Genomic DNA, 13,762 nt, shown 5'->3' on the forward strand with positions numbered 1-13,762 from the left:
CAATATGGCATATAACTATACCAACATGGTATACAATTTTACTAGTTAATTTCCGGCAACTATATGACTATACTATTATTACATAACACACATGCATAAAGAGAAAAAAAAAGTGTAACCACATATTAATATAATAAAGNATAGAATTCAATTAAAAATGCAGCTAAAACAACAAAAAAAATTCGAACAATCTTATGATACCAATATGACATATAATTATATCAATAGGGTATACAATACTACTATTTAGTTCCAGGCAACTATATACGACTATATTACTATTACATAATACACACGCATAAAAAGAAAAATCAAAAAATAGTGTACCCCATATTAATACACTAATATATTTCAAGATATTGTACTATTATGTAAAACAAACGGATAAAGAAAAAATTAAAATGATTACATAGTACACATGCATAAAGGAAAACGAAAAAAATTCAAGATACTATACTATTCTACTATTACTAAAGAAAAATCAAATAGTGTACTAATTAAATGTAGCTGATACAACCAAAAAATATTTCAACCAACATGGTATACAATTGTACCCAAAGAGTTTAAAAAGATTTTTTTAATTCAATTAATAAACTGAAATAATATCAGTTGTTAATACAAATTTCAAAAAATTCTAAAAGGACCTAGTTGAAAGAGTATACTATTACACAATATAGTATACTATAATAGTATATCATTGGAATGAACTGTATACCAAAATGGTATATAGTATATCATTTTGATATACAGTACAAATTCTTCTTTGCCAGTTCAACGCAATAAATTATACACTATTGAATTAGATACTATATACCAAAATAGTATATAGTATGTTATTTTAGTATATATAGGATCGGTAAATTCCTTCAAGATATAGTAATATACTATTCTAGTTAATTATATACCCTTGAGTTAATTATTGAATACCAATACAGTATACAATATAATATTTTGGTATACAATACAAATATATCTTCTTTGCTAGTTCAATTCAATTCAACACAAATGTTAATAATCTACTCTAAAATTTCACCAAATTGACTCTTTAAACATAAATTTAATATTATAACATATTTAACAAATTTTAATTGTGAATAAATTATAAAAAAATAGAGTAATATTTTAGATATTAAATTACTTCGATATACAGAAGAAAAAGAAAATTTATAAAAACAGTTTTTCTATTAATTAGGTTTTAATAAAAAAGCTACTTATTTTAGTATTTTTTTTAATTACTCTTGTTGTAATCTAATTATTTATTTCTATATTTTTGTGAGTCTAAAATAATAATATACTATATTTATTTTTATTTTTGATTTTGGAAAGAAAAAACGAAGGACAAAAAAAGGGAAAAGATAAACTAAATCAAAGGACAAAAAAATAAAGAAAAGAAGAGTTGGGAGAAAATAGAGTTTCTTAAAAAATAATTCTTGGCACGGTGAAATAAAATTTAGTATTAGCTAATTTACTTTCAAAATATGTTATTAAATGTATGAGCATAGACATTGATGGATACCTTTTCATAATCATAATAATAATAATAATAATAATAATAATAATAATAATAATAATAATAATAATAATAATAATAATAATAATAATAATAATAATAATAATAATAATAATATCTTTTTGTGCTCTCCAAATTCATAGTCTCTCCGTTTCAATTTATGTGAACCTATTTCCTTTTTAGTCCGTGCCAAAAAGAATGACCTCTTTCCCTATTTGGAAACAATTTACCTTTATGCAATGATTTATAGCCACACAAAATATATGTGCTTCATTTTACGCCACAAGTTCAAAAATCTTCTCTCTTTTCTTAAATTCCGTGCCCAGTCAAATGGGTTCACATAAATTGAAACGGAGGGAGTATATATTTATAATATTATATATTATTTAATAAATATTATATCATATTATTTTTAATTAGTATTATTATGATAAGATGATAAAACGTATTAGGAAGATGTGATGCACTTAAAAGATACAACATAGATACATATGAATCTGAGAACATGAACTTTCATGCTAAACAATGGCAAAGATAAGAATGGGTAGAGCGGGTAAAACAAATATGCCATATAGGTATAAAATGTAAAAGAAATGAACATGGGTAGATACAGATAAATATTTTATCTTTTATGGGTATACAGCATAATTTGCTCTGTAAATATTGCTTATTCATTAAAACTTGTGAACAATTTCTCAAATTGGTTGAAGTAAAGATAGTACCAAGTCTTGCTCGTCAGGATAAAATTTGTGAATAGTTGAACAACAAAACTTTATTCAAGTTTTATTCATCCTACAAAAAGTTTGAATAATTTAATGGATAAATAGAATATAATACCAAAGTTCTACCACGCCCAGCAAAACTTAGGTGCAAACCAAGATTTGCCCATCCAATAAAACGTGTATACAAATTAATAAGATAGATAAAATAAATATAAATATTAATTATGCCTCGCTCGACAAAACTTCCAAACGTGTACACAAAGACTATTTTCACAAAACTTGGGAGCAAAATTGAAACAACGGCCTCAAATAATACCCGGCCCCTGAACCATCACATTAAGCGTTAGCCTGCAGCAACCCGGACAATGGTCCCATCTCTTAGCTCGGCCGGTCCACTTGACATGCATAGTTTGCTTTCCACTGGTCCGGCCGCCATAAAAAAGAGGGACCTCTCATTAATATTCCAATATAGAAACAAAGTTTTGCTGAAAGAAGAAAATAAATAGACAACTGTTTAACATTTGCTACTATTTCCTTTTCCTTAGCTGTCAATCCCTCTTAAAAAAAAAAAAAAAAGTGGCTTTATCGTAGTTTCTTCGAAACTCAAGGGCATATACAGTTCTGCCACCTTCCAATATATAGACCCAAAAGAAGTCAATTGCCCTTGCTCATCGGAGTTTTACTGCTACTAGTACACTCCAATCCCAATACGCAACAGTAGCGGTACCGGAAAATGTGCTCCACTAAGCAAAAACAGAAACAAAATCTCCACCGGCAGCGCTCCGCCGTGCCTGTCTCTACCTCCGCCGTTGGCGGCGGCGATGGAGGGAACTGGAGGGAAGAATCCATAACCGGCGGATCACTGAAGCATGTGGATTTGGACACCGGAAAAAACGGCTGGGCATCACCGCCGGGAGACTTATTCAACCTGCGAGGTCCAAACTACTTCACGAAAAAAGCGAAAGTACCTTCAGGCGCGTGGCTCCTACAGCCCGCCGGCGTCGATTGGCTCCGATCCAACTCCAAGCTCGACCACGTCCTCGCTCGTCACGACAATCGCGTGATGCACGCGCTACGGAAATCTCACTCCCAAGGCAAGTCTCTCAAAACCTTCATACTCGCCGTGAATCTCCAAGTCCCAGGGCGTGACCACCACAGCGCCGTCTTCTACTTCTCCACAAACGACGATGAGCCGCTCGAACCGGGTTCGCTCCTCTACCGGTTCGTCAACGGCGATGACGCGTACCGTAACAGCCGGTTCAAAATCGTTAACCGCATCGTGAAAGGACCGTGGATCGTGAAAGCTGCAGTTGGGAATTACTCGGCTTGTATACTCGGAAAAGCGTTGAATTGCTACTATCACAGAGGCCCTAATTACTTTGAAATCGACGTGGATATCGGAAGCTCGGCGATTGCGAACGCGATTTTGCACTTGGCATTAGGGTACGTAACGTCGGTGACGATCGACATGGGGTTTTGTGTGGAGTCGCAGACGGAGGAGGAGTTGCCGGAGAAGTTGTTTGGGGCGGTAAGGGTTTGTCAAATGGAGATGAGCTCAGCTACCTTTGTTGATACGACATCGTCCAGGAAGGTATTACCCGCTACTGCTAATTTACATAATCCTATCGGTAGTAGCAGAGTCCAAGCTGAGGAGAACGGTGAAAATGAAGAGGATTAAAGAAATATTTATTTTTATTTTTATATTCTCTAATTTTGAAGGAAATTGTTGGTGGAATCCATGTAGATAGATGTCTAATTTTAAGCTTAAGCTTTTTTGTCTAATAAAAGTTCCTTTCTTCCACTCATTTACTTTGTTTTCTTTGTATATTATTTCAGTTTCTAAGCTTCTGCTGTGCTCTGCTTATTCCTGTTGCTACAAATTTTCTCAATAGGCATAACTATTAGACTCGCCCGCCAAAAATGTACAATGTATGAATACTCATCCAAAATGTATTCAATAAAAACGTTATATTGGAGTAAGGGCTACTAGTATTATTATTCACCGATTATGATTAGAGCTTTAACAAAACAAAAAGCAGTTTAACTATATAACTAGGTGAAGTGGAAAAAATACGTTGCAGATGAAAAAGAAATAAAAACTAAGGCCATCTCCAAGGCTAGCACCATATCTTGCACCAAATTTTATACCAAAATGGTGTAACACCAAATTTACTCCAACCATTACACCATTTTTTACACCAAATATTCTCTCTCTTCTATATTTTATATTATTATCTTCTATTTACTTTCTTTTTAAAATTTTAGTTTTTTCTTTTCAATTTTAGCAACATTAGATATCTTACATTTGCATTTTTTATTTTTAAATAATAGTTATATTTCTTTTTATACAATTATAATAATAATAAAATTAACTTATAATTTTATATAAATATAATATATACAAAAATTAATATATCAAAAAATAGGATATAACATTAAAATTATAAAGATCTTAATATAAAAGTTAATTATATACACAATATATGATAAACTAAAAGTCCAAAAAATAAAAAGATTGAATAAAATAATATTAAACCAAATTTAGAGTGATGAATATTGTTGCACCAAATTTGGTGCAACACTATTCATGCTCTATAATAGTGCAAGAATTAGTGTTGCATTGGAACAAAAAAACACCATTTCTTACACCAAATTTGGATTTGGTGCAAGAAATAGAGTAGCCTCGGAGATGGTTAACATTATAGCCGTAGCATACTAGTAACGTTTTTCTTTCCAATAAAGGCTTTTAACTTTCTCCTCCATTTGTGTCATTATAAGGGTACTTCTCTACAGGGGCGGAGCTAGCGTGAGTCACGCGGGTTCGACCGAACCCACTAATTTTTGTTTAAATATGTATTTGTCTTAAGATATTCACTAAATATGTAAAAATTATTAATTTAGAACCCCGGGCTAGAATTCCGAACCAATAAATATTTAAATCTTGGCTTCGTCTCTGCTTCTTGTTGGACCAAAAAGTCTTAGACCTTTCTAATTAAGTAAAACGATAATGGGTAAATTCTAGTTAAACATAATAAGTTCTAGATCCAAGATTGATGGGAAGTAACAACCTAGAACTCGCATTTAAAGCTATTTGAGGTCGAAAAGCGGTTTAATGATATTTTTTTGTGAATGAATGAAGGAATGAGGACAAGCAATAAATATGAGAAATGACAATAAATGTAAATAGGAAGAACAATTCACCCAAATATCAAATGATGTGGAAGATTCTTCCCTATGACAATGAGACAAGGCAGAATATAAGTAATATACTTTCTTGGATCATGTGAGTGAAAAGGAAGAATAATAGACGAAATCAATCACTATAGAAAGGTAAGCTTTTTATATTCTCTCAATGGTCAACTTCTTACCATAGTTTTCTTAAGATTCTATCTCACGTGCCCCTTTTCTTCTTTCTTTCTTTCTATTTATATGTGATATTCTCTAAAAACTCTAAAGAATACAACAAAGGTAATATCTAGGAGAATATTCCTATCACTAGTTTCGAGACTACACTAGTTGTAATTCGTATTCTTCGCTATTCGACCTCGACCTCTACGGCTCGCTCGACGACTGCTCATTGTTAGGCTTTGGTCGTCCTCGTCTTACCAGTCCGAATCAGAGCACAGTCTTTCACTTTACGTTCTTTCCACGCCCAACTTTCTCAACAAGATTTTGACCCATACAGTTTGTCCCTCCGCTGGTCGGGGTTGCCTTTTGGTCGGCCCCGATGAGCAGACCTTTTCAGTCGCTGACCTATGAAGAAGTTTTCTTTGGGTGTGATGATCGAGTAGGGGTGTCCATTGCCGAAGCAATGACGTGTCATTTTGGGATTCGTGGGTTAGGGGGCAGATACAGAATGACATCACAACACATGCATCATCATTGCGCATCTTCCTGATGCGTTGCCTCGTTCCTCGAGTCCTTGTCGTTTCGATTCTAGGGCTACTGGCAGTTGTGATATTGGCGAAGTTTGCGGAGCTCGCCGGCTGCAAAGTCTCCATCCGCCATCTTCTGCACCTTTTTGGGCCGAGCTTTCATAGAGGCACGATGGTTCACCTTCGCCACCGTGGAACTAAAGGGTTGGTGTCGGGGATGGACGACAAGGCGAACCGCTGGTTCTGAGCCCATTATTTCTTTGTCAGAACCGAGCACGTGGTGGAAAACCCTAATGACTTTCCAGAACAATGGAATTTCGCTCGGAAGTATCGTTATTTGGAGTACGTCCTTCTTTACCTTTCGTGATTCGTGACTAGTTGCGTCGTTTTTTCCTTTTGCAGCTGAGAGGCATCCCCCATCTTTGGTTGCTGATATTAGTGATTGGGTGGCCCGCATTTTGCTTCACACCGTGGGTATCTGTGACTGGTCGTCCTTTAATAAGAAATTTGGGCTCAAGCCCTCGACCAGTAAGTCGGGCTTCGCCCTTATAACTATTTTGCTTTTGCCATGGTGCATGTCTTTTTTCATTTTACGATTTTCCTTTGATGCTAGGTCGGAGAGCTTCTAAGAAGTTGAAGGCTCCTGTCCTCGCATTTCGTCAGGTAGTTGCTTTGTCTGGGATACAGTTCGTGCTGGCTGAGTCAGTGCGAAACACTTCTTCTCGGACTCCGATATTGAGTGAGCCTGGCTGTCAGACGGCCACCCCATCAGTGGAGATCCCAGCTTACCCGGTGGTTCACATAGTAGATGAATCTTCCACTGGCGAGGAGGAAGTGGCGCCTTTGAAGAGGCGACGAGTGGAGGTCGTGGTCATATCTGAACGGGCCATGATCGTGGATATGGAGGCAACGTGCACTTCTGCCACGGGGATTGCTCCCCCGCCGGAGATGGTCGCTGAAGCTAGGCCATTGGAGACGATAGAGGCAGCCGCGGAAAGGGAAAAGCCAGTGGCGGCCGAGGTTGGCTCATCGTCAGCTGGTGGTAGAGGAAAAGCGGTCGCTGTGGAAGATGACTGTTCTGGTTCTGAAATTGACCCTGAGGAGGTGTGACTTTCGAGGAGAGATTCACTCGAGTGGAGGTGAGAACTGAGGGGTCCACTAGAAATATTATCATCCCTGTGGATTTTAACTTGTTAGTCAACTCGAAGAGCGTGGTTCCAACTTTGGCCCCTTTGTGTGCGGAGCCCGAGAATAGGACCTTGCAGACGCTGAAGGACGAGGACTTATCATTAAGCATTTCCGGGCTAGCCCTACGAGTAAGTCCTTTCTTATCGTTTTGATATCTTCATTTTACGTTACTTGTCCTAGCTGACCTTTCTTTGTCTGTTTATCAAACCCTCATCTTGGAGATTGAGAGCGCCCGTCGGGAGGAGAAAAGAATGAGAGTTTATAAGAAGATGGAGGCGAAGTATAGAGAATACCGTACCAAACATAAAGCCCTGGTCCGTATGCTTGGTGAGGACGCTCTCTTTCCGACCCTCCGCGAAGATCTGAGGCAGAAGAGTGAGGAGTTGAAGGCGAAGGATGATGAGTTGAAGGAGAAAGATGACGAGCTCATGAGGATTATTAGCAGGTGTAGTGAGCTTGAGGAGACATTAAGGGCCAAGACGATGAGCTCGAGGTGAGCAATGGGGTCATGGCCGAGTGCGTCAATCTCCAAGATCAGGTGACGTCTTTACGAGCCGAACTTGAGCAGCGCGAAACTGTGGTTATTAGCTTAAGGGATGAGCTGGTTGCCCAAACTGCGGAGTTGGAGCGAGTTAAGAGAACTAGATCGGCTGCTGTGCGGAGGCGACGGTGTTAGCGGGAACCTTCCTCGTCTTCAGGTCTGAGCGTGCTAGTGAAGCAGTGACCTTTGCTCTCAAAGAGGCGAGGCTCGAAGAGCGAATTGGCGGATTGGAAGGAGACGTTTAAGAATTAAACAAGCAGGTAACTGTCCTTTAGGCTGAGAAAGCGCATCAGCAAGCCCAGTCGTCTACCTCTCATGCTTCCTCTTATTCCAATGTCCCAAAAGATTTGTACGAGAAGTGGGTCCATGTTGAGGCTCATCTTGACATATACCGAGGTTTAACGGCAGCGGGGAAAGCCTCTGCGACGGAGCTTGAGGATCTCGTGTTAAGGCACGTGCAGCTCATTCCACTTGTAGCTATGACCCTGGTAAACCCGTAACGGACGATGACGAGGAAGATGTGGACGAGATTGAGCTAGATTCTTGGTATGAAGATGAGTACTTGGATGGCGAGGGTGGAGATGGTGCTACTGGACCAGGTGGCCACGAAGGTGATGTAGTGTAGTTTGCTTGTACTTAGTTTTTTCCGCTCTTTTTGTTCTCTTTTTTTGTGGGGGGGGGGGGGGGTTCTTTTTGGCCCTTTGTAAGATACTCTATTTTGGAATGGAATGACTTATCTTTTTGCTGTATGTTTTGGCTCTTTCCATTTTTTCTTCGTATGTTTTTTCTTTTGTAAGAGTTCTTACCTTTGGTTGACGTGATCGAGGTTAGATGTCGATTAGTTTGATCGAGGTCGACGTTGATTGATTCGAACAAGTCCGAGTGTTAATGAATTCGAACGGGGTCGAATGTGAGTTAATTCGAGCGAAGTTGAATGTGAGTTGATTCAAACGAGGTCGAATGTTTGACCCTTTAAGTTATTCTAACAAGGTCGAATGTAGACAAACTCGGGCGAGGTCAAATGTAGATGAATTCGAGCGAGGTCGAATGTGAGTAAATTCGAGCAAGATCAAATGTGAGTAGATTCAAGCGAGGTCGAATGTGAGTTGATTCGAACGAGGTCAAATGACTGACTCTTTTAATGATTCGGACGAGGTCGAATGTAGATTAATTCATGCGAGGTTGAATGTAGATAAATTCGAGTTAGCTCGAATGTAGATGAATTCGAGCGAGGTCGAATGTAGATAAATTCAAGCGAGGTCGAATGTGGATAAATTTGAGCGAGGTCAAATGCGAGTCGATTCAAACGAGGCCGAATGTAGATGAATTCGAGCGAGGTCGAATGAAGATAAATTCGAGCGAGGTCGAACATAGATAAATTCGAGCGAGGTCGAATGTAGATCAATTCGAGCGAGGTCGAATGTTTGACCTGACATAATATATGAATTTGGTGGAGATAAATTCATGCGTGCATATTTCGCTTTGATTATACATATCCATTGGAGAGGTTTACATACGTTGGAGAAGTTTACATGTTTCCTAAAGTCCCTATCCATCTAGTCCCTTTATTGGTCGGCCTGGAAAAGTAGTTGATAGGTCGAGCATGAGCTTATACCAAAACTCTGAGACGCTCTCTCTGTCGTCTTGTTAAAAACCTCCCCGAGAAAACCAATCGGGACAAAACTCGGGTAAGGGAAAAAAGATTACGACTCAAGAGATGTATGTCCTTATAAGTTGAAGTATTTGAGGTGGGCGACGTTTCAATTGTTTGGTAATAATTTTCCTTCCATTGTTTCTAGTTGGAATGACCATTTGTTTGATGCCGCCGTGATTTTGTATGGGCTATCCTAATTGGTTCCTAGTTTTCCTTCTCGTGGGTCTTTGCTTGCTTGTGTTTTAGCTTTGAGTACGTAATCCCCGACTTTGAGTGGCCTGATTTTGGCTTTTTTGTTGTAGTACCGCTCTGCTTGTTATTTTTGGGGCTATTATTCTTATGTAGGCCATGTCTCTTCGCTCTTGGGCTTCATCTAGGTCTTGCCTTCTGTTCTTGTCGTTGCTTTGCCCACTTTCATTTGAGTATCTCAAGATGGGCTCCCCGACCTCGACTGGTATCATTGCATCAGCACCATATACTAGTGAATATGGCGTTTCCCCTATACTCGTCTTTGGCGAGGTGCAATATGCCCATAACACTTCTAGTAATACTTCTGGCCACAGTCCCTTGGCATTTTCGAGTTTCTTTTTCATGATATTCAGTATTGTTTTGTTAGAGGATTCTGTCTGACTGTAGCATACGGGGTGATATGGTGTGGATAGTATTTTTTTGATGTGCCATTTTTCGAAGAACTCGGCGGTCTTTTTTCCAGTGAACTGGGGACCGTTGGCGCAACTTATTTCTTTGGGGATGCCGAAGTAGCATATAATGTTTCTCCATATGAACATGATTACTTCTAGTTCGAGCGTATTTGGGCGAATGCACCTGCTATACCCATTTGGAGAAATTGTCAGTTAAAACTAAAAGGAATCATACATTACCTCGCCCGCCGGGAGGGGTCCGACAATGTCCATTCCCCACTTGATGAAAGGCCATCGCAAAGTGACTGAATGAAGGTGTTTGCCCGCTTGGTGAATCATGAGGGTGTATTTTTGGCATTGCTCGCACCTTTTTACGAAATCGGTAGTTTCCTTCTTCATCGTGGGCCAATAGTAGCCTGCCCGTATGAGGCATCTGACGAGAGCTCAGTTGCCAGTGTGAGCTCCGCAGTGGCCCTCGTGTACTTCTTCGAGGACGCGCCGTGTTTGATTTGGCCCTAATCACTTTTCTAAAGGGCCGCCAAATGTTCTTTTGTACAAGTCATTATCGACGATGCTCTACCTAGCCGCTTGCATTTGAAGCTTCTTGGCTTCTTTTTTATCGGGTGGGAGAACTCCGTCCTGCAAGTATGAGATAATACGATTGCGCTAGTCCCAAGTTGGGTTTATAGAGTGTACCTCGATTTGGTTTAGCGATGAATGAAGGAGAATGACCACGTTCCCCTCTTCGGTTATGCTTTTGGTGGCCGCAACCAATTTGGCGAGGCCATCTACTTCGATGTTCTACGCTCGAGGAATTTGATCGAGCTGGCATTCGTCAAACTCGGGTAATAGTTTGCAAATCTCGGACTTATATTTCTGTAACCGCTGCTCCTTGATTTGGAAAGTCCATATGACCTGATTGACTACGAGTTGCGAATCGCATCGAAGGATGACTCGTCGTGCTCCATATTTAAGTGTTAGTTTCAACCCTACAATCACGGCCTCGTACTCGGCCTCGTTAGTCATACCAGGGCATCGTATGGATTGGCAAACCACTTTGCCTATTGGGACCTCGAGCACGAGTCCCCGTCCATATCCAGATGCGTTAGAAGCGCCATCGATTTACAGGACCCACATGTCGCGTACTTTGATAGTGGTAATGGCAGTTTCCTTCTCAACCTTGGACGTTATCTTCGCACTAACGTCGGCGATGAAGTCGGCAAGAACTTGCGACTTTATCGCTATTCGCAGCTGATAGGTTATATCGTGCTCGTTTAGATCTATGGCCCACTTGGCCAACCTACCCGACAATTCAGGTTTGTGCAAGATAATCCTTAAAGGAAAGTCTTGACCGCCAAGATGGGGTGGCACTTGAAATAAGGTCTAAGCTTCCGCGAAGCTATGACCAGGGCCAGAGCTAACTTCTCGATGTGGGGGTACCTTGTTTCAACGTAGACCAAAGTTTTGCTAATGTAATATATCGGAGGTTGCGTACCTTTATTTCTCGTACCAGGACTGCACTTACTGCGACATTGGACACGGCCAAGTAGACAAGGAGGTGTTCTCCGTGTTTTGCCTTCGCGAGCAACAGTGGCGAAGACAGGTAAGCCTTCAGTTCTTTCAAGGCGTTGATACATTCGATATTCTATTAGAGACCATTGTCCTTTTTGAGTACGCCAATAAATTTGTGGCATCTACCGGAGGACCGCGTGATGAATCTTGATAAGGCGGCTATTCGACCCGTTAGTTTTTGCACTTGTTTTTTGCTGGATAGATTTTCTGGGATTCCTTCTATGGCCTTGATTTGGTCGGGATTGACCTCGATGCCGCGCTGTGGTACCAAAAAGCCGAGGAATTTCCCGGACTTCATGCCGAAAGCACATTTCTCGGGGATTAATTTCATACCGTATTTTCTGAGTATGTAGAAGGCCTCCCACAAGTGGTCGATGTGGCTTTCCTTCATTTTTGACTTGACCAACATGTTGTCAATATATACTTCCATGGTTTTGCCGAGTTGTTCTTTGAACATTTTGGTCACAAGCCTCTGGTATGTTGCCCCCGCATTCTTTTAACCAGAACGACTTCACTCTGTAGCAGTACGTCTCCTGGTAGGTGATGAATGTGGTTTTCTCCTGATCCTCCTTCTCTATGAGGATTTGGTTGTATCCCGAGTAGGCATCCAAGAAATTCAGCAGTTTGTGCCGGGCCGTGGCGCCGATGAGTTGGTCGATGTGAGGTAGCGGGAATGAGTCTTTTGGACAGGCTTTGTTCAGGTTGGTGAAGTCCACGCACATTCCCCACTTACCGTTCTTCTTTTTCACCATGACTACGTTGGCGACCCACTGAGGATACTTCGATTATCTGATAGAACTGTTCATTAGTAATTTCTCGACCTCTTCACGAACTGCATCGTTTATTGTCGAGTTGAACTTTCGTCTGATTTGTCTTACTGGGGGGTGAAATGGGTCGACATTCAACTTGTGAGTTGCTATGTCCTTTGTGATACCTGGCATGTCTGCATGGGAAAAAGCGAACAGGTCCACGTTATCTTTTAATAATTGATGAAATTTACCTGGATCTTAGAGTTTATGGTCGATGGAAGGTTTGTTGCCAGGGTTGTTGTCATTTACTTAGACGGGGTCGAGGTCCTCTACGGTTGACCTTGTGGCTTTTATGATTTCAGGGTCGCAGATGATGTCTTTTGTTTCCTCGCCATCCGACCTCCTCTTTGTTAATTGCTATGTTTCCTTAGATTTTTCTTTCAATTGTTGGGTGTATGTGCAATCTTGGGCGATGCGGTAGCGTTCTCGAGTCGTGCGCTACTCTCCCCGGATGCTGAATACTCCCTAGAGGTGGCAAATTTAATTACTTGGTACAAATTGGAGGGGACGACTTTCATGCCGTGTATCCATGGTTGGCCTATGATGGCGTTGTACGCCGTATCCTAGTTTATTATGTGGAATGTGGTCTTCAAGGTGACGCCGCCGTCCAGGACAGGCATAATGATTTCTCCAGATGTCCGCTCAACTGCATTGTTAAAACCTGTCCGCGTGATGCAACGTGGCACTATTCTGCCATCGAGCTTCATTTGGGTGAGAACTCGAGGATGGATGATGCACGCGCTGCTTCCATCATCGACCATGATATGTCTTACATCAGTATCAAAAACACGTAAAGTAATGATAAGGGCATCATAGTGAGGAAAGACCAAACTGCGGGTATTCGACTTATCGAAGATGATACTTTCTTCGAATTCGTCATACCGTTCATGTGTGATTGACCGCTTGATCTTGTGAGTAGTGGTGAGCTTCACGTTGTTGATAGATGCGTCATCGCCTCCCCCGATGATCATTTGAATGGTCCGAACTAGGGAAGATGGTTTGGGTGGTCCTTGATGTTGTTCTCGCCCTTGTGGAAACTTGGCCCTTCCTCGGTCGCTCATCAACTCTTTTAGGTGCCCTTGGTGAAGCATGTTCACGGCCTCTTATCTGAGAGTGATACAGTCCTCGATCTTGTGATCTCGTTCCTGGTGGAATTCGTAGAGGGTGTTTGATTTTTCTGGTGCTTGGGTCGGACTTCATTTTCTGCAGCCATTTTACCTTTGGACTGAACTTTTCCAATGCGTAGACTA

The 13,762-nt window shown here is 40.5% G+C and overlaps 1 protein-coding gene across 1 annotated transcript; it reads left to right on the plus strand.

Moving 5' to 3' along the window:
* LOC109231994 (protein ENHANCED DISEASE RESISTANCE 2-like) lies at positions 2,542 to 4,078 on the plus strand. Its single transcript, XM_019397618.1, has one exon. The coding sequence runs from the start codon at positions 2,966 to 2,968 to the stop codon at positions 3,908 to 3,910; it is 945 nt and encodes a 314-aa protein (XP_019253163.1). The 5' UTR covers positions 2,542 to 2,965; the 3' UTR covers positions 3,911 to 4,078.

The sequence above is a fragment of the Nicotiana attenuata genome, chromosome 9 (genome assembly GCF_001879085.1).
Source record: "Nicotiana attenuata strain UT chromosome 9, NIATTr2, whole genome shotgun sequence".
Classification (NCBI taxonomy): domain Eukaryota; kingdom Viridiplantae; phylum Streptophyta; class Magnoliopsida; order Solanales; family Solanaceae; genus Nicotiana; species Nicotiana attenuata.